The following is a 20898-nucleotide window of genomic DNA, read 5'->3' as shown; positions in this document are numbered from 1 at the left end:
TTGGGAGCTTTGGAGAGGAGATCATCTAAACTCCTTAGCATTTAAAATGTGGATGCATATGAATAAATTCAAGAGGGGTCTGAGATTTAAGTCATATATACTGCTGGTCAAATGATGTCTGGCGTAATCAAAAAATGAAGAACCTTCTGTAAGAAATCAACCTATATGATGCCAAAAGTGGGGTCCTGTGTGCCACTCAAGTTCCATCTGCTTTGGTGTAAACCTGACTGATATGTATGTTTTACACAGATTATCTTGCACAAGGCTATACCCTGCCCAGGTTATCTTGCATGGGGATATAAAACATGTATAAAACATGTCAACATTGAGTCAAGACCTTAGCTCAGCATAGGCAATTACTCATCCGCCATGCAAAAATGCGCATATTCAGTCAATCAGAGAAAAAAATACATTACCACAAAACTTATCCAATCACAGTCAAACAAAGCCGGTCTCTTAACTCAAGCAAGTTGCTATCTGATGTACTGAATTAACAACTTTACCTTAATACAGGCAAAAAACATCTACACTCTTCCTAGTGCTCCCTGCCAACAAAGAGGAAACATTTTCATTTTTGTACAAATTGATCAAAACTGACAGGATGCCATTCTAGAAGCTTTAATCAATTTAATCCAATTTAGAGAAAAAACCTAAAGCAAATTTTAAGTAATTTTGACTAATGAAATGATGGAGGAAATCATAACTGTTCACATATATTCTGTAGCCAGGAAATGAAGCAAAATTGGCCAGCTAAACTGTTCACTGTGAGCTTTTCACTTAATGTTAGTTCTGAATGAAAAGAGAGGAAAGCCTTCAACATTGGAGTCGTATTTTCATACCACACTGATGTCAAGCATTAACATTACACGTTCAATTTAATGAGACCTTTCAGTTCAGATTAACAAAACATGGCATATATTGCTTAATTGAAACTCATTCTGCATCAAAGTAGTTTTCTCATGGAAACAATTCCTTTTACAAAATTGAAGTCTCTATCAAAAATAATTCAGCATGCATTCTCTTGACATAATAGCCTGAAATGAAAGAATGATCAAAAAGGCAATTACTATTATTTATTGCTACCTAATAAAAGCAGTGCAAAAAATCCCTTTACTTAAATAAACTTTGCTTTAGACCTCTGAACACATTTGTGCCTACGCTCCTGCTCTTCATTTCTAGATTTCCTAAAGGGAAGGAAAGCTGCAGAGCAGAGTTTGCGGACAAGTCCTCCATGGCCAAGGCATTTCTGATGCTCCCGCTGCCGCAGAGTCAAGTATTTTGGCACCCGAGTGCCACATTTCTCTGCTGCATCTGCATGCACGGGGCTGGGGCTGCCCCGAGGAAGCGGCGAGTGCCCCACAGTGCAGGGTAACCATGGCAATGAGACAGCGGGAAGAAGAAATGTTTGCCCAAACAGCACCCAGTCACATAACCCCAGTGTAACACCGCTCTGGTTAAACAGTGTGCCCGAGGACTAAGAAGAGCTCTTAGTATAGGACGGTAAATAAAATGCCCCTCTTTAGACGTGCAGGGACTTTTCTGCCTCCCAAGCACACGTCCATGGGATCACCTGGATGCGACAAGGATGGATTTGCACACGGGAAATAGTTCTGCCCTTCTGCCTCCTCAAAATGCCCCTATCAAGCTTACATATGAAATAATACTACCTAATTATTACAAAACATCTAGGGGACATTGCAAAGTTCTGTCTGGCAGGGGTCTCCTGTTAACTTCTGATGAAGACCTTCATGGTTTGACTTCTTAAGAGATATAGTCTACGGCTGATAAGAAAGGTGAAGGGAAATATGGAGCATTTTTCCAGTGGACACCAAGGCAGCTGAGAGTTTTGACTTGGGCTGCAAACTGACTTTCGAAGTGGAAAGGATAAAGCTGAGTGAATCTGTATCTCAGCCACTGTTAACTCCGCTGAAGGTCCCCCTAACTACCCCACTGACAACACTTCTCTTATTTCAGTGCAAGATCACACAGGAGAGAAAAAATCAGAGACAAAAAGATTTTTCAAGTCATGCTGTTTAGGCCACAGAAATCAAAGCTGCCTTCCTCTACAATAGCCTTCCTATTAGAGACCCAGGTTACCTGTATGTGTATCACATACTCATACTTTCTCCACAAGAATCTTTCTTCTAATTTATTGCAATGTACTAAACTCCTAACTGCACTCTGCATGACCAAAAGGAGTCTGATTTTCTGCCTCATGATAAGCTCCATTTCCCATAGCGTCTGTGAAAGAGGTTGTTGCACAAAACTGCTGAGGGTTGATCTCTTATATTGCATGTAACTTGCTTCCCTGCACTTTCCACTTTCTGATATATTGGGAGAGGGCCAGCAGAAACATTAGAATCTCAGTCCCAACTCCATGTTATACTCTGTCATTTGAATCCATCCCAGCTTTTACAATACAGCAATTAAATATGAATTATGGTATTGCAAATAAAGTGTAGAACAACTACTGATATTTAGAGAGTTTTTTTTACCATCTTTTGGCAAATAAAACATGTTTGCATATACTCTTTCTTTGAAAAAACATCTTTTATACGCATACTTATTTTCTTCAATACTAAACAGTTAATGAACTTCCAAATTACTTAAAAAACATCACTGACCTTATTACTATTTTGGATAGTAAAACTTTTATATGCATGTACACTGCCTAACAGACTAGTCTTGAGTTTTGAACAGAGCAATATAGGAATTTTTATTACATTGAAAAATCATACTTTTGTTTCATTAAAAATAAATAAGTCCTTTAATTTATCTGATGCACTAATAAAAATTAATGAAGGAGCATTAGGTTTCCACAGAAGTGATCTGTTGAAGAAATCAGCTACAAATGAGATAAAACTGTCTATTTATAAAATTATGTATGAATAAATTGCACAATGTCGACCTTGGAGGATTCAGCAGTTCAGATGCTTCTCTGGGTCTTATTTAAACACCCGAATCTTAGCAGCAACATAATTTCAAATAGTAGCTGTACTATTTAAAAAGCCATAGGGAATGCCATGCCAAAATGGACTAAAAATCACAGACTTTCCAATCAAAACATTGTTTTTGGTCAACATTACTTGCTAACTTTAAGCTAAACATATTAATCATTTCACTCAACCCACAATTGCATTTTTTAGTTAATACATTGATTATCCCTCCATTTTTTCTCAGCTTTTCTTGCATGCTCTGTCTCTGTATTTTATTTACATATAGGGATATATCTTTCTCCCAAGCTTAGAAATACAGATGCTCTCAAAATATTGCTTCTGCAAAAAACCTCCCTTGAAGATACTGCGATTTTGGATAGACTTGGAAAGTCTACCACAAAATGCATGGTCCCTGAAGATGCTTTAAAGGACACTCAATGGATAACCCATCTCTAACACCATGCAGAACATAATTATTACAAATAAAGAGAACAATGAACTGCATGTATAAAAAACTGATCTCCAGTCAACTCATGGAGAGTAAAGAAAAAGAAAAAAAAATGAAGGGGAAAATAAGAAATTTGCTCTTTTCTTTTTATTTCTATACAACACGGCGGAAGGAACATTGAACTTCCCACCTCAGTCTTTTGCCAAATCTACCTATGAGGAAGAGGAGTAGAGAAGGCACCAGTGTTACTCCACAGAAATGCTCCCTTTGACCCACAGAAGATGTAAATCTTAGAGAACAGTTTTGACTTAGAATTGCCTTATAATCTATAGAAGAAGCTTCACTGATGACCAGGGAAGCAGAATCCAGGCCAGAAATCTCACAGTGCAATAGTGCCCTGCGAGAGTGTGCAGTCTCCCAGTACAATAGATAAATCTTATTTTCAGTTAATTTAAATACAAACATATTTTACTGTTTTATGCGGATGAGTGTTTTAAAAATTTTAATAGAGGTCAAAAGAAATGACCTAATGGGTCTGTTCCACAAAGCAAGTGAATTTCCAGTTACTATTTATCTTAAGAGAGAAAAAAAAAAATCTGCAACATCATAAATAACAAGGATACTGTCTCTTATATTTTAATCTCATAAAAAAAAAAAGCAACAGAGCTTAGAACTAAGGTATTTGGTTTGGACATTTCATTTTGTCTGCAGTGCTAATTATAGACTTGATCATTATATAAATATTGTTTCATGTTAGCTCTATGACCCAGCCTCTGAATGGAAGCAACCTAAATTTAGAATTAATCATATTTTCATGATGTAGTTTCAATAAGAAGCATTATGATGAAGTCTAGGTGTACATTACAGTATTAAAATGCTGCCTTTTTAAATGCCTAGTGGAATCAGTGTTTCTCCTCCACTACAGCTTAGCTAGTTTGAATATAAAAATGACGATTTATTTTTATGTGGCTTGAACTAAAATGGCTGATTTTTGATGTGTGCTCACCCTAACTAACATTGTGTGCTGTGGCAGTTTAAATGTTTTATTTTCAAATACACAGACAAATGGACTGTTATTTCTATAAATACTAACAGGAACATGCTCAAGCACTCGGACTTTTCAGCCTGGAGCAAGGGGAAACCACACATTTTCCATTTATTTTTGTGGGTTTTACTATTTTAGGTAACATCAAGTCATGGGCTGGAGACATTCTGACATTTTGGATTACTTTGAAGAAAATGGCCCAAATATAGTTTCTTAGTAAGTTAGGGCAACTTATGCTAAATCACTGATTGCCAAAAGAGTGTTGTATGTAACAGCAATATATAGGCCATGTCCTCTTGGATGTCTGTCTGCAAATCCATATCAAGAAGCTGAGAAGAAATCAATATCAAAACAGAAAAATGGACTAGCTTTGGCTTTTCCTTTCTGACAGGCTACCTTTGACAGTTTGAACAGCTGGATGTGGACAATGACTTATTTGTAGTTTTCTGACTTTTTTTTTTTTGAGCAATACCTCTGCTACTTTTTCTCAGCCTCACTTAATGATAACTTGATTGTCTGTGGGTTAAAAAAAAAGTCCTGGTTAAGCTTTTAAAGTTGCTTTTTGAAAGTACAACTTCAGACACCATGCTATGCCTCAAGTTCTACAAAGGTCTCACGCTATTCTCTGAAACCGGAAGGTGTTTTGCAGCCCTGAAGATTTTTTTTTTCCAACCTCTGGTCAGTTTGAAACAGTTTGACCTCTGTATCTAATTTATTTGAGGCAATAAACCCCCTAATGAATGCAGAGTAAAATGATTAAAATAAGTAAACACAGAAAAATCTAGGGAAGGAGAAAGCAAATGAACTCCATTGCAATCACTCTGTCAGTAATGGCCTTAACTCAAAGTATTGATTAAATATCTGAATATTTCCATCTCGTACCAGGACTGCTGAAGGCAAGTGATGCATTGCAAAGCAAACAGAAGCTGCTGACCTTTGCACGTTTTCCCATCAGGCTGCAGGGTAAATCCAACCGGGCAACTGCACCGTACCCCTGTCGCGGTGTCCTTGCAAGTCCGATCACAGCCTCCGTTATTGACAGCACATGTTTCTGCAGAATGAGAGAGAAAGGCAGAGAGGGAGAGGGAGAAAGGGAGTGTAATGAAATGTCCGGGGGGAAGGGCGCCAGCGCTTTGGGGCAATATTACCACATGACAAAAGCAGTCTAAGTTTAAGCAAGCCAAATCAAGCAAGCTCGCAAGGTCATCAGGGCCCACGTTTCTTGTTTTGGCTAGTAAATCATTTCCACCAGCCATTATTTCTTTGTCCCCCAAAATGCGCGTGTGCAGTGCTTTTGAGCTATCTATTTAGTCAGTGCTTTTGAACTGTCTTAGACAATAGGATGGGTTATTATATATGAAGCATGTTTAAAAAGGAAAAAAAAAGAGCATTGGCTTTAAAAGCAGAACCGAACATACAGTCTGTTTTGTATCTGCCAGTGTCTAGCCAAGGCTTTTTAAGGTTCATTTTTTTAAATGATGCTGTATGAGGCATAATGAACTTTAAAAAACAGTAGAAAGCAGAGCAGAGTGCTAGCCTCAGAATCAAGAATTTAAAATCTTTAGTTAAGAAAGAGTTAATGGAAAATGAACTACATACATCACTTTGACAAGAATCTACATGCCCAATCTGTTCTTACTGAACTACAAGCAAAAGGCATCTGGGTTTTGTCCACTTAAAGCTTTTTGCAAATTGAAAGGAGTTTGGAGTGGGTGGGAGGGCATAATTGAGGTCACTGAACCCATTCCAAGCTGTGTCATTGAAATTTCCCAGTGCTTGTAGTACGGAGAATGGTGGCTGGGCAAACACAGGCAAGAGAAAGCTGCAATACTTCTTAGCTTCCACAATAGCAGGCAATGACTACTAGGTACCACTCCATTAAAAAAAAAAATCTTCAACTTCATTAAAAAAAAGCAAAACTCCCTCCCTCATCACTGTTATTTACAGTTACTTGCATGTGCACACATGCACACCTTACACGTACAAACACATACAAACACACACACAAATCTGTAGCATGGATAAAAGCCAAACGCAAGGACCAATTTTCCTCAGATCCAGGCAACAGAGTGGATATAAGGATGCCAATTGAGCATGCAAGCTAAAATGGTGCATTTATTTGAAAAAAATAGTTGTTTTAGAGAGTGAGTCCTTTTAATAATATCTTTCCTAGCTGCCATAGCCCTGATTCAATCGAAATCCCCCCCTCCCGAGGCCTGCCATTATTCAGCTCAGCTCACCTCCTCCTGACTCGCCTCAAAGAGGCTTTGTCATTCCTGACTCAGATTTACAGGCTCCTGGTGCTGAATATTCACGGGCTGGGGCACAATGGTGCTCAGTGGCCAGGGGGTGACAATAAGCTATGGGACATGCTAATGAGGAAGTGCCATGGAATAGGGCAGTCTCCAAAAATCATGTACATGGCACAGAAACAGCTCCAACTTTAAAAGAACTAGTGCTTAAGGGTTGTTATTTTAATGTAGCCTCTGCTCAAGCACTCAAGGTGCACTTACGTTGGCCCTTTGTGGGGTCATAGAGACACCATTGCTTAAAAAGAAGCAAAAAGAGTTTAACTGTTATTTCTTTTTTTTTGCACTGGCACAAACCTCTCTATCAGTTTGGGAATATGCTGCTGGCACTGACACAAAGACTGAAAGCAAGGGGCTGTGGGACAGGGAAATAGGCATTAATAACATGGGACAGAGCATTCCCATCCATATACATATACACACACTTTACTAGATACATTTTGAACTCTTTCATACCACATGCTTGTATATGCCATATGCTAACATCTTATAAAAATGTAACCAATATGCAAATGTATTTGTATATAATCACTAGCAAGCACAGCTGAAAAATAGACTGACAGGTCCTTAGGAGACAGATTTTTTTAAATGTAGCTGATGCTGCAGCTCCTTATCTTCAGAGGAAGTTCTTGCTCACCTATGTAATCAACAAAATTGAAGGGCCATTCTGCATGAGTACAGACCATTTAGGTGAGTAAAACTTGCAGGATCTGAACCTAACTGCTTTAGCAATATAGCTCTGATTTTATTTAATTCCCCTGGGAAGGCCTTTTTTTTATAGGTTTAAATGTTGACACTACTGTTTGAAGAATTCTTCTATAAATTACAATGCTGGCATTTCTATTTGCATGTGAATGTGTGTGTTTGTGCCCTCGTAGGCCAAAATACCGAATGATTTTCTGTTTCGGAGAAAGGAAGAAGTTTCAGCAGATTTACTATGGCAGATGAAGAGCTCTTTATTGCAGTTCATCACCATGAGATGAACATTACTTAAGCACTAATACTTCTGCTTTCTGGATGACATCCAGTGCAAATGAATAGACACAACATTTTTTTTTCCCATGGTATGGATGACTGGATCTATAGGGTAAGGGTCATTCAGTGAACAAGAGTTATTTCTATGTATAAATAGAGGGAATCAAGCCAGCTTTCCTTATTTTCACAGAGATTTAGTAAAACAAACTGAAAACGAAAAACACCCTTCAACTTTTCTGGTGACTCTGACTAAATACATGACCAGCTCTAACAGAATGAAGACTCAAACAAGCAAGAGGACATCTGACCCTACCTTTAACATCTTGGATAACCACAGAGATGTATTGATTAAATTCCTTAAACTCAAGGTCATGAGAAAAAAAAATGGTAAAGGAAAGCAAATGTGGAAAGCAGAATGTGGGAAGGAGGTATCACAAGCTACATCACATAGAACTGTTGAGGTCTATATGCAGCACAACCTGATGTGCACCACCACTGGTGTTTCTGTTGGGAATGGCTTCAAACCGGTCTTTGACTCACTATTATCACACTTTAGTGTATGTTTCAAAGCAAAATTTAAGTTTTACACCTCAGATAAACAGCAGAAATCACTTATTTCTTTGAGCAAGAGGTTGGACCAGATCTGCAGAGGTCTCTTCCAACATACATGATTTTAGGATTCAATGAAAACTAGTTCACATACCCTATGGGGACTAAAGAATCTGAGTTCCGCTTTACTTCCTTTTTCTCATAAGGGAAGGGAAGAGGGAGAAGGGAAGTCTCATGGTCACAGCAAGTAGCACTTCAAAATCAAGAGCAAACGCAGCATAATATTTAAGCATCTCTTTGAAGTCTGGTACATTCATATTCCCAAGATGAAAAGCTCTTGTTCCATAAACTGTACCATGGAGACCTAAATTTCTTCCCTAACTTTCCAAAAGCCATTGTGACACGCTTGGAAAATTACTTGCACTGAACAGCTCGAGGAATTTTGTTCTATTTTGGTTTCCTGATGTAAAATATTGTTACATTATTATATTGTATACATTACATATGATTTTTTTTGAAATTCATCAGAACACATACTCTAGAAATCTAAAATACCATTTTATGGTTCGCCATAATAATAAAAATAAACTATTATAAGAGAATTTTCACACCTTCTTCCTCTTGCTATATTTTATTTTTCTGATCATATTTATTTTCTCTTAAAATTTAGCTGTTTACAGGGATAAGAGAATTTCATCCTCTCCATCCACTCTAGCTCTCCTATAAATTAACACAATAATGCAAAGAGTTTTGTAAGAAAAATCTTTATCTAACAGGCAGGTTTGCATTTCTTTCCTATTTTCTTTTTTCCTTAATCAAAGTCAGTCATTTTGGGTTCATTTCAACTATGTTCTACTTAAAAGATAACCCTATAAACTCTGCAATGTGTACATGTACCTGTATGTAAAACTGTTTTCCCAGTCTCAATCAACCTTTGTCATGCTGTTTAGCATGATAAAATTTTCCTTAAGACGACATCAAATTTAAAGAAGATACTCTAACAAGATAAGACGAGTTTGAAAATTAAGGATGTCGTACATTGGTAGAAGAAACAATGTGGAGAAGAAACAATGCGGAGAAGAAACAAAGAGCTCAGTCATGTTCCTCAAGAGACTAAAGCAAAATAATCTCTTTGGTGTGACAGACAAATAAGGAAGGGATTGATTAAATTCCAGGGGTTTTTTTTATCTTCCAAATTTCAGAAAGAGGCAAGCTGCCTGTCTGCACACAAAAGGCATCATCTTCTCCACCCCACTAGAAAGCTGTGTCTGAGGGCAGTCACAAAAAGCCCTTGGGTCCCCTGGCACTGCAGCGTATTTGCGCTGGGCAGACGTCTGCTGCTACACGCTGAGCAGAACAAGGAACCCAGGGAAGGGCTGTGTAGTGAAGCACTGCTCTTGCGATGAGCATCATCCGTGTCCTCTGCCTCATCCACCCACAGCTCTTCACCACGAGGAGCACATGTGCTCAGGCACAAGGCACTAAAGAAGAGCAAGATGTTTAGCAGCAAGGTGTTTCTTCTGGGGATGTGGAGAGGTGGTTCCATCTTTTCCAAAAGTGCTGTTAACCCAGCAGGAGTCTCCAGTCATCAGGATCCAGAGGCCTTATTTATTTTCCATCTGTTGATCATGAAAGTATGACTGGAAAGGCTGGAGATCAACTCCAAAGTGAAGGAGATATTTTTGGTAATGTTCTCACATAAACATGCAAAGAACCTTTAAAGGAAGACCAAAAATGGCCATCTGAAGTCAAAAGAGAAGAAACCATACACAGTATCAAATAAAAAGGGAGAGGCAAGCCACTAAAGTCACAACCTATGTTCAAGTCACTGCTTTGTCTTGATCATCTTTCTTAAAGAAAGATAGTGAGAGATGGGACAGTTAATGGCAGTTCCTTCCAAAGGGGGTTTTCTAGGAAGAGAAAATGAAAAAAAATAATGTACAGCTAATTATTGCCTTCTCCTCTGAGTGAGAGTAGAAGGTCACACTGAACTTCCTGTAGTGATAAATGATTAGGATCGGCCATATTTTAGGTTTATAACATCAAACTCCAAAGAAAGTGAGATCCATTGCAGGTGAGACACACTGCAAAAAGTACAGTTCATGCGTCTTCTCTTGCTTCAGCTAGTAATTAACAGGTTTTGAAGGTAACTGCTGTTGGAAAGATGGGTTTTCTTGTACTGATTCTCAGATTTAAAGGCCATTGATGTGTTTAATGCCATCTAAAAACACAGATGTGAATAACGCCTGACTTTAAGACAAGAGGGAGTAGGAGAGATAGGAATCCCTCTAAACTTTTTTTTCCTGAAAGTTTGTCAAACTTTCGTAAATGCTTTAGGATGACATGGTGAGAAGAAAGGACATCTGAAAGGAAGAGATGAAGGGAGAAAAATGCTTGTTCCCCATACATATTTCCTATGATTGGCCAATATCAACACTGACACTAGTGCAAGTTAGGGCAAGCTAGCAGTTCAACAGCCCTCCTTCAATTGGTGGTAGCTTGCAGCAGCCTAAAGCTCATGGGGTCAGCAAAACACCAGGTGCTCAGGCTCTGCTCCCAACACCTGTACTGCACTGGAAGAGCTTATTCAGAGCTAATTTTTATGTCAGGAAGGAGCAATTTATGACGGAGCACTCTGGAGCTGTGAACTTAGATTGGCTATCAGATCCTATCAGTCAGGTCACAGCTACCAGGAAAATAATATTCAGAGTCTAATCCTATCTATGTCTATACATGGTCTTAATTTTGTAGAAGATGTGCTCAGCAGCCTCGTCTGAGCACAGTGTCTTATACTCAGTATGATTATCTTACATTCAGGGCTCAGACACATGAACAAATCAGTGCTGGTGAGGCTGAAAGCTAAAGGCTATAAGCTGAATTTCAGATTTACAGCACTCTCCCTCTCAGCCAGTGCTAATGTGAGGTATAATTTTAAAACACTTTTTCTTAATGAGGGCCAGCAATGGGCCCTTGTGGCCAAGAAGGCCAATGGTCCCTAGGCTGTGTTAGGAAGAGAGGTGCCAGCAGGCTGAGGGAGGTGATCCTGCCCTCTGCTCAGCCCTGGCAAGGCCCCCTCTGGAGTGCTGGGTCCAGTGCTGGACTCCCCAGTACAAGAGGGATGTGGAGGTCCTGGAGAGAGCCTAGCGAGGGGCTACAAAGATGTTGAGGGGACTGGAGCATCTCTCCAATGAGAAGAGGCTGAGAAATCTGGTCCTCTTTAGCTTAAAAAAGAGAGGGTTGAGGGAATCTTATCAGTGTGCACAGATACCTTAAGGGAGAGTGTCAAGAGGATGGAGCCAGACTCTTTACAGCGGTGGCCAGTGACAGGACAAGAAGCAATGCCACAAACTGAAACACAGGAATTTCAGCCTGAATTTGATGAAAAGCCTCTTGAGGCGAAAGTCACAGAGCACTGGAACCAATTGCCCAGAGAGGTGGTAGGCTCTCCTTCTCTGGAGCTATTCAAAACCCACCTGGATGTAATCCAGTGCAATGTGCTTTAGGTGACCCAGCTTGAGCAGGGGGTAGAGCATATATCTCCAGAGGTCCCTTCCAACCTCAACCATTTTGTGATTCTGTGATATTTGGGTAAGTGAGGAAAGATTAAAGATAATTTTGAAATAAAGCCAAATGCTTGGCAATCTCTAAGTAAGAGTACAGAAAGAGTACAAAAAAGCAGAGAAAAGTCCTGTTTATTCATCAGTGATGCTAGATAGCTCTCACAGAGTTGCTACTCTCTTCTCATTTGTTCTATGTGCTGTACTGATAGGCAAAAGATTTTGCAATGTATCTCAGCAAAAGTCGAATTGCAGGATCAGTCTTGAATACAGCATAGGATGTCAGTGTGTACTATCTGCAACTTAAACTTTTTTTTTTTTTTTTCCCCATGTAAGTTTTCAAAGGAAACTGCCAGGAGTTGAGTAATTGTATCACTGTTGCAGTCTGGAGACTTCACATAGACCGATACCAATAATCACTGTGCACTGTACATTGTGTGCACTATTAAGTCAAAGTTAAGAATCAGTTATTAAATGAAATAGTATGATACTAAAATAACTTTGGTATAGAAACACAAGTTGATAGTAAAAGATATAGATGGGTTGTGCAGAGATCAAATTCCCAAAGTCAACTCAAGGGTAGATTGTGAGGAATAGTGAACTTGCTTGGTTACTTTAGTCCTACTACTCATATATTTCACACAATTTTATTTACTTCATTATATTTTACTTACTTCATCATCCTGTAGAGTCTCTTTCTCTCAGGAAGAGCAGTCACTGCACTGCTAGCCAGGGCTATGAGACACTAGAGCAATTCTGTGATAGAGTCAGGCACAGACCCGCCAACAGTAGGTCCTGCTCAGTGGAGTATGATTTGCTCCTTCATTTTCAAAAACACTAAATTCATTCATAGGTTTTAACGTAAAAGAGTAACTTCAAATCGAGTTAGCTCAGAACTTGTAATCCACTCCCTTTTTTCCCCACAGAAAGCTTTGTGCTCAGTCTGGCTTAGCGGTAGCCTGTATTGACGTCTCATGTGTTCACTCTAGGTTGATATTGCAGCCTGGAGTGAATGGTGGATAATCTCCACCAAACAGAGCTCTTTAGATACCCTCAGGTTTGCTGGGTCCTTGTATAGGTAAATCCCTCCTCTTAACATTTATGTTAAGTAGGGGAATCTTACGGAAATGGTTTTACAGTGTGTTATCACTGACTGCCTGTTCATCACCTGTATGAACATGCTTGAAAATAGAGACTGGTCAAAAGGCCAAACCAAAATACCACTCCTATTTTAACCAGAAATGCACTGACGCAAAATACAAAAGTGTAAAAAATGGGAGAGATTAGCACCTAACTCAGGAAAGGTGAATTTGTTTGGAAAAATTCTGTTCATTACTCAGTTGAGCTTGCTTTTAAATAAGAGGAAGGATACAGAGTAAGTAGCAATGCAGTGGCACATCCTAAAACTGCTGCTGCCATCCATAAAAGGACTTGCAAGTGTCAGTGCATGGAATATCTGGTGTGAGAGCAGGGAGCAGGGAGGAACCCACAAGGCAACAAACAGAAGGAGAAACTTAAACACACAACTAAAATATTTGAATTTTCAGTTAAGATACAACTATGTTATTCTCATGCAAATTATGCTCTGTGATGCTGAAAGGAGAGGGAAAGAGCATTCAGAAGAGTATAATGAAAGAAACAAATAGCTGTGAACAAAAAGGAGGAGAAATTGAATGAGCTTCCTACTCAGGCAGTGAAAAAGGTGAGACAGAAGGAACATTCTCTCCGTTATGCTTGTCTCCCCACTTCCCTGCAATTCTATGATTGGTGGAATATTATTTGCATGAAAATAGGATGAGAATTCTGCACTGCCGTGCAGTGAATGTGTGAAGAAATGACTAGGTGAAACCTGCAGTGAACTGCGAGTCCTGCGGTTTTCATTCTAGAAACGCTCTATTCCTTACAAGGGAACAATGCAGGGAACTGCAATCAAAAGATTGGATCAGGCATTTTATAATAATCTAAGTCTGACTCCTTAAATGTTGTACTGCTAGTTGTGATTGTGTTGCAACTGAGAAGCCACATTTAAGAAAAACTGAAATACGCTGAACACTGCTAAGCAGCATTATCTCCTGAGCTGGGACAAATCCTTTGATCTAAAATGAAAAAGCAAAACAATGGAAGGTAGTGCTAGGAATTCTGGAGAAGGTTCGGGTCTTTATCATTTGCAAAGAAATGAAGAAAAGGGATTTTTACAGGAAACTGCACACCATCCACTAACTCAATGGATAAAAGTGATGATAACTCAAGATGAAAGGATCTGCCCTTGGGAGAGAGAGAATGGATGAATGACCTCAGGAATCCCTTCCACTTACTTTCTATAATTTCATATAGTAAAGTAAAACTGACAGAAAGAATTAAAGCAGGGTCTTGATTTCACAGCTAGCAACCAAGTTACAGATCCTCCTGGCACTATGCCTTTTAATAGCATGTTTTAAATGCTTCATTCACTAAATCAACAACAAAAAACGGTTGTGATGTGTATAGAGTGGCACATTTGGCTTTCTGACGATGCACACATCTAAGCCAGATAAGTGCCATTTATAGAAATAAGATATATTTTAAGTCATTTGAAACAATCCTAGGATGCAGTACAACAAAGCCAGGAACTGAAGTACATATGGAAAAGGTTCCCTTGCTTTAAAGAGAGCGTTGGTAGACTGTAACTGTGACAGAATTTAACTGCTTTTGAAGCATACTTAAAAATTTAAACACTACCTTGTCTGTCTTCATGGTTTTAGAGACAGGAAAACTGAGAATAGGATTACCTGGAAACTATCAGTTCATTTTGAAAGAAAACCAAAAATCAAGACTTCAGAATTTATTCTTATCTCACATTGGACAAAACAAACAAACCAACCAACCTGCCTCAGACTTTAGGAAATCTTCTAACGAAAAACAGAGATTGTAACACTATTTTAATAGCTCGGATGCTCAGGCTGTGGATCACGGCATGTGGGAAACCCACGCTCCCATCTCTGTTCTTCTATGTTTACTGAACCTAAAGAATCTCAAGCCCTAATCAGACTACCAGTTATCAGTACTGGTCACAAGGTAAATACAACTTCATGAGGCAATAGCGAGAGAGTCTGACAGCCCAACATTTACCTGGGATGTGAGTGGTAAATCACCAGAAAGGGTGATTTTTCTTTCCTCCCAAATGAACGTTCTCACCAGACCACTGTGTACACTTTGACTCCCTATTTCCGAAGATCATTCCAGACAAAAGCCATATTAAAAAAAAGTCTTCCTAAAGAATGTAGTTTCAAGAAGAAAGTCTTTTGCCAGAACACTCTTTGCCAGATTACAAAAAAGAAAGGAAGGCAAAAAACGTAGTGCTGAAGTAAGATCTACAGTTCAGCAGTGTTCCTGTTGGAGCTGAAAAGGAACTAAATTCAGCTCCTTCTGAAATCCAGAAAATCCATTTGCACTACACGATCATTGTAATCATGTGCCTTATATAATTCAAGAAAACTGTAATTCAAGAAAGAAGTTTGAGGTTTGACTTCGGAGAAGTTATTCACAGTGAACCATCAGAGGAGAGATCTCTGGAGACCTGAAAGAATATCAGCGGAGGTTTCTACTGTGATAATAATGTACGCTGGATCTCTCCACTACTGCAGCTATTTGACACCTGGCAGATAATTATATTAATTATCAGACTCTGGTAATCATAGTTTATTTTGTAAATTCTATTTCCCTGTACACAAGAAAGACCTGTATGTCTCTGTTGAAAAGAAAACAGTAACTCAAAGAGATTAAGTCCTGAAATTCCTGCCAAACAGAACAACAGACTGGAGGCAATAGCTTGGGTCAGAGAGGCATAGTAGATTAAAAAGTCCCCAAGAACACTTATTCCATTGACTCGTACAAAACATAAGCCATAAACCCCCCTTATTGCTCTGCCTTTGGTCTTCAGTAGAAAGACCACAAGACTCAAAATGTCAATGTGTCATTGGGAGAGGCAGAAATAAAAAGAAGGCAATCTAGTAGAGGAGTCAGAAGGCTTTTACTTGTCACTCCCATGTACTTTCATACAGGGCATATTCTCATGTAACATGAGATTTTTTTAGTCTTAATAGCACATAGTGGGGTGCTCTCAAAACATCAGGAAAATGTCCACAGTGTGTCCCACACCACCAGTTTTCAGCTCTGAAATTCCAAGGATTTCCAAGTGCACTTGGGGGAAGAAGGGAGAAGGCTGTTTGACCATATGAGTGGGCACGTGGACATCAAATCTCGAAGAAATTCCAGCTCCAAGTAAATGACCTTTCTTTCTCCTTTCATCATTGCCAATATGAAGCTCACACTGGCTACCTGTTGCAGTCCTGAGGCTATGAAAGCTACCTAAAGGAGGATTTTGATTCTCCAGAAACAAGGAGAGTAGAGGACTATTCTGCTAAGAGCTGCATACCGCCTGGAAGCATCTGGGTGAACAAAGTGCAAGTGGGGATAGCAGCCAGACAGCCTTTCTTGAACGTTTGGAAAGTATGTTCTGGTCACACTTGGTGGTTCCACCCCTGCTCATTAACCGCCAAGACACAGTCTGCCACCTCCATGAATGGTCTTGTGTGCAAATTGCTATATCTGGGTATATTTCTGCCATGGAGTAATTAAGTGAAGAGTGCTCTGAAAGGATTTGCTCTTAACCAAATGAAAATCTGAGTGAGTTTGATATCCAGGGTGAATATATTTGCTTAATCTTTTGATGTATGTGGTTTAGGAGGAAAATACAATACAAATGATTATCTGGATTGTGTGATTCATAGTCACAAAGCTGGATACCAATTTTGGGTGCAAATGAATAAACCTCAGGTGAGATGGATCACCCACAAAGCTCTGAATCGCTCTTACCAATGTAGTTGATGCAATAGATGCTAAAATATTTGCCATTATTGAAAAATGCAGGAAGCCATGGCTATGAGCTAAAATTGTTCCTTTGTAGACAATGTGAGCATGCTATTAAAATGCTGTTGCAGGAATTGAGCTAAAAATGCTGTGGTAGCTGGTGAGAAAATAAGGAGATGCACCTTCTCTAACTGCAGACTATACTGCAATATAAACTGTTACTGACATTTCTGCACTCGTTTTTAGAGTATGATACGTATCTTAGATCTCTAAAATGAGGTGAGATGAATCTTGCCCCCTTGTATGCTTCTTCTAGCAGGTATGGGGTTGGAATACATGACAAGTACATTTTCACCTGCCTAGAGCAGAACACTTGCATGCTTTGGATGTAGGAAATCACTGAGGGGAGTAATCTCTATGGGTAAAAGACCTAATTGAGCACTGCACAGACTCTAGGCATTCAGCTTTTTACATGTATGCAGTAACTATTTTTGTGGAGGTTTCTCCTCAGAGATAAAACAGTCACTTCAACCTGGAGAATGAACTAGCTGGGACATGGAGGGGTTTGCAGTTCAAATGAAAAGGTGTTCAAGGCCTGTGAGACTGCGCCTGAGACTAAAACAAAATATTTCCTGAAAAGAAAACCGCTTCAGCCAGATCAGGATAAACACAAGTTACCTTGGCCAGTATATCTGCGTTGCTTCAGGAGTCACAAGAATGCATGAAGAGCCTGACCAGCCTGAAGATGCTGTTCTCCAGTGCACTCACTTGTGATCTGCCAGTCTGCACTGGGTCTGACTGTCTGCTGCAGTATTTGAGGTCCTCAGGAGTTAAATGGACAGTGGATGTATGCTTGCAAAGCATGTCCACCTTCAAGAGGTAAAAAATGAAATTATTTTGTCTTGTAGAACCTGCAACACTGTTCTTTGTCACAAGCTACACTTGAGCTACATGAGGAATCCTCAGACTACATTTTTCACTGCTCATGTTTTTCTGCTAAGGGACAGGGCTGAAAGTGGTTTTCCTGGGAAACATGCCTTGCTCTCCAAGCAGGTAACAGGGTACTCATTATAAATGGTCTGGAAGGCTACTGAAAATGGAAAAACAGCCATCTGCAGAGGTGAAATGACTCCTGCCACTGTGAGAGAAAATACAAGACTAGTGAAAATATTAACTTAATCACTGAATACAGACTGATCACAGCACTGCCTGTAAGCCACTGTCATGAAGGTAGAATTGGGATGTAAAATAGGTATATACAATAACAAAACCCAGTCTGGCAAAGCTGGTCACTTTTGGTGTATATATCCAAATGCCTTAAAAGACTCCTTGTGCTACAGAAGCAATGTACATAATAAAGCCCAGGACAGTTGAATGCATTTCAGCATTTCTACAACTTATAGTAGCACATTGGTTGAAAGTAAAAAGGTTTGAAAAGATCTCATGAGCCACCCTCAAGGTAAGAAAAGTGGTCTACGTTCCTGAATCTGGGGTGAGGTGCAAGTAGAGCCATAGATTTACTGAAGACCTGAGGAACCAGTGTTCAATGACAAGACCATGAGCTGGCTTCATTCATGATGAGCGAAACACATATTGTGAAGGAGTAGTAGAGCTACTTTCAGTGTAGAGCTTAGGTGCTCTGACAACATCTGCAGTGATAGTATTACTGCGATTTTCTCCCTAAACATGCATAGGAAATTACTGTGCTTCCTTAAGCTCAAGACAGGCTCCATGCCCTGTTCCTCTTTGATGTAAGGAAAATACTTTTGTAAAACTTAGTCCTTGAGAAAAGAAGGAACTGTCCTCATCTACTAGGGTAAGAGGAAGAGCATTTTCTTAACAAAGTAGGTTCTTATAACAGTGGTCATGAAAAGAATGGAAAAGGGGGACAGGATGAGGGAGGGAAATGTAGCTATTGCAGTAGTTCTGAAGTTAGCTGCATCCAAGCCCAAAGGAACTTGGTCCATTTGACTACTAGAGAAGTAGGCACAGGGAGGGAAATGAAACATGCTGAAAAAATGGATCAGGCTCACATCTGCAAAAAGTGTTGATTAGAAAGTAAGATCCCAGAAACATCTAGTGGATATAATCTGGGTCGCATAATTGAAGTCTCCTTCAATGACAGGTCCATTGAAGCACTTTAATGATTCAGTCAGTCTATTAAGGTCTGTGATGCTGAAAACACAGCAAGTGACTGTATTTTTAAAGACAATTTACAAAACCGTAACACTGCTCAGTTCTCAGAACTGATCTAAAGTGTTCCCAAACAACAAAACATTACTTGCAATTATTTTATAGGTGATGAGGACTTCTTAAGACGTAAGACCAGACAACTTCGGCTCCTCAAAGAGGAAATTTTCAATCGCCTGTCACATCTCCATGAGCAGTTCACATGTAAGGAGGCAGCTCAGTGACATAGCTGATGATATAAAACCTATTTTTATATCCACAGTATCAAGCCCTACGTGTAAGAGAGCTTTAGGATATCAACAGACAGTTGTTCTGTAAAATATCTGCAGCCTTTTCAAGTGAAAGACAGCCCTCAAAAACACACTTACACTAAGCCAGTAAGATTTGATAATTGGCAATATATATAATAGTAGAACTCTAGATTCATGGATATCTCAACTTTACCATCCTGGATTGTGGAGCCAATGGGCTTAGGAATTCTCTCCAGGGCTGCTACAACAGCAAGAAATTTGGAAACTGGATACATGAATAAAAGCAATTTCCATTGCTAAGGATGTGGTACCGAATGCAATACTTAAGAGAGTATGTGCATTAGAAGGACTGAGCAGAAACTGGCTTCTTCTGAAGCTGTGTCTGTGGAATCGAATGGCTGTAATTCAGGTAGGCCCTCATGATGTACTGTGTTTCAAACTGTTTCTGTGGCTGGATGGAAAAAGATTTGAAAAGCGTCATCTTATCAGACAGGGCAGACTCATGCTACGACAGGAAAAACAGTCTTGGGCGGTAAGTCCTCGAGCAAAAGAAGATTAAAGGAAAGCAGGGACATCTCTTTGAGAGAATATACTGAAAATATTTTTAGGAAAAAAATCATATTTTATCATACAAAATAGATGGGAACATAATTTTCAGAGCTAAAGCCTGTACTCGTAGAATCATAGAATCACAGAATGCTTAAGGTAGGAAGGGACCTCTAGAGATCATCTAGTCCAACCCCCCTGCACACGAAGGGTCACCTAGAGCACGTGGCACAGGACTGCGTCCAAGCGGGTTTGGAAGATCTCCAGAGAAGGAGACTCCACAACCTCTCTTGGCAATGCAATAAACTTCACTAAGATGATCCAGTTATGACAGACATTTTATAAGTACTGGTTTTGCCCTACAGATTAAAAACAAGTACAAGCTGTCCTGTGCGAAGAGAAGTTGAGTACTTGGATGTGTCCACTTCTGCAGGAACATGAACATGCAAATGAGCAATGTTTCCTAATTTACAGAACTCCTATGAATAAACGTCCAATTTACAATTCACCTTAGAAGTACTGCAGATGGCAGAACTTTGCCTACAGTCCATCTGGAATACAAGGTGCATCCCCTCCTCCTCTAAAATGGCAGTGGCTTGGGTGAAAGGGAAGGAAATGTAAATGAACAGCATGAGTAACATGCCACAACATTCACAGATTCCCCTGAACAGGGGAGCTAAAGGACAGCTGTAAGCCTAAAAAGAAAGGATGAAAATTCCTAGGAATTACTTGAATGGCCTGAAGTAAAATTTCTTGCAAATCATCTGAGAAGACATGGCTCTTGCCTGCCTCACAAGATCTTAAAAAAAATACATCTAACAGGAAAGAAGGGAGTGAATTTACCCTTTTCTCTATTTCAGGCTTAGCCACAAATCAGAGGATGCCACTGTGACTGGGGTTCAGACCGCTCGGAGAGGCAGTCTGAGCTACAGAAAGAGTCAATCTGGCTGTAGCACGGTGAATGGCTACACAGTCACATCGGGTAGCATTCCCTTCCTGAGGCAGTCGCTTGCAAGCTTCAGTCTCATAGTCCCTTGACATAGCAAAGACAGCTTTCTCTTGTACTAAGAGCTACAAAGATCACAGTAATCTTCATAGCAGGCGGTAGATGATGTGGGGCTAGAAACAGTTGTCTCTGGGCTTGTGGTCAAAAGGATCTTTCCGTAGAATACTAAAATCACATGAAGTTTGCTACTTTTTCTAGTGACCAAGGCTGCCTGCAGCAGGGTCAAAAATCATGGTCT

At 39.6% G+C, this 20898-nt stretch overlaps 1 protein-coding gene across 1 annotated transcript in view; it reads right to left on the bottom strand.

Moving 5' to 3' along the window:
- The window catches only part of SCUBE1 (signal peptide, CUB domain and EGF like domain containing 1), a 183642-nt gene that overhangs the window by 56616 nt on the left and 106128 nt on the right, over positions 1-20898 (bottom strand). Inside the window, 1 exon segment of the mRNA XM_088525634.1 lies at positions 5364-5480. Coding sequence (XP_088381760.1) covers positions 5364-5480 — 117 coding nt within the window.

The sequence above is a fragment of the Tinamus guttatus genome, unplaced genomic scaffold, assembly GCF_059628265.1.
Source record: "Tinamus guttatus ecotype Peru unplaced genomic scaffold, ASM5962826v1 Tinamus_guttatus_pri_ptg000229l, whole genome shotgun sequence".
NCBI classification, from domain to species: Eukaryota; Metazoa; Chordata; class Aves; order Tinamiformes; family Tinamidae; genus Tinamus; species Tinamus guttatus.
The sequence above is the reverse complement of the archived record's forward strand: the minus strand, read 5'-3'. Positions and strand labels throughout refer to the sequence as shown.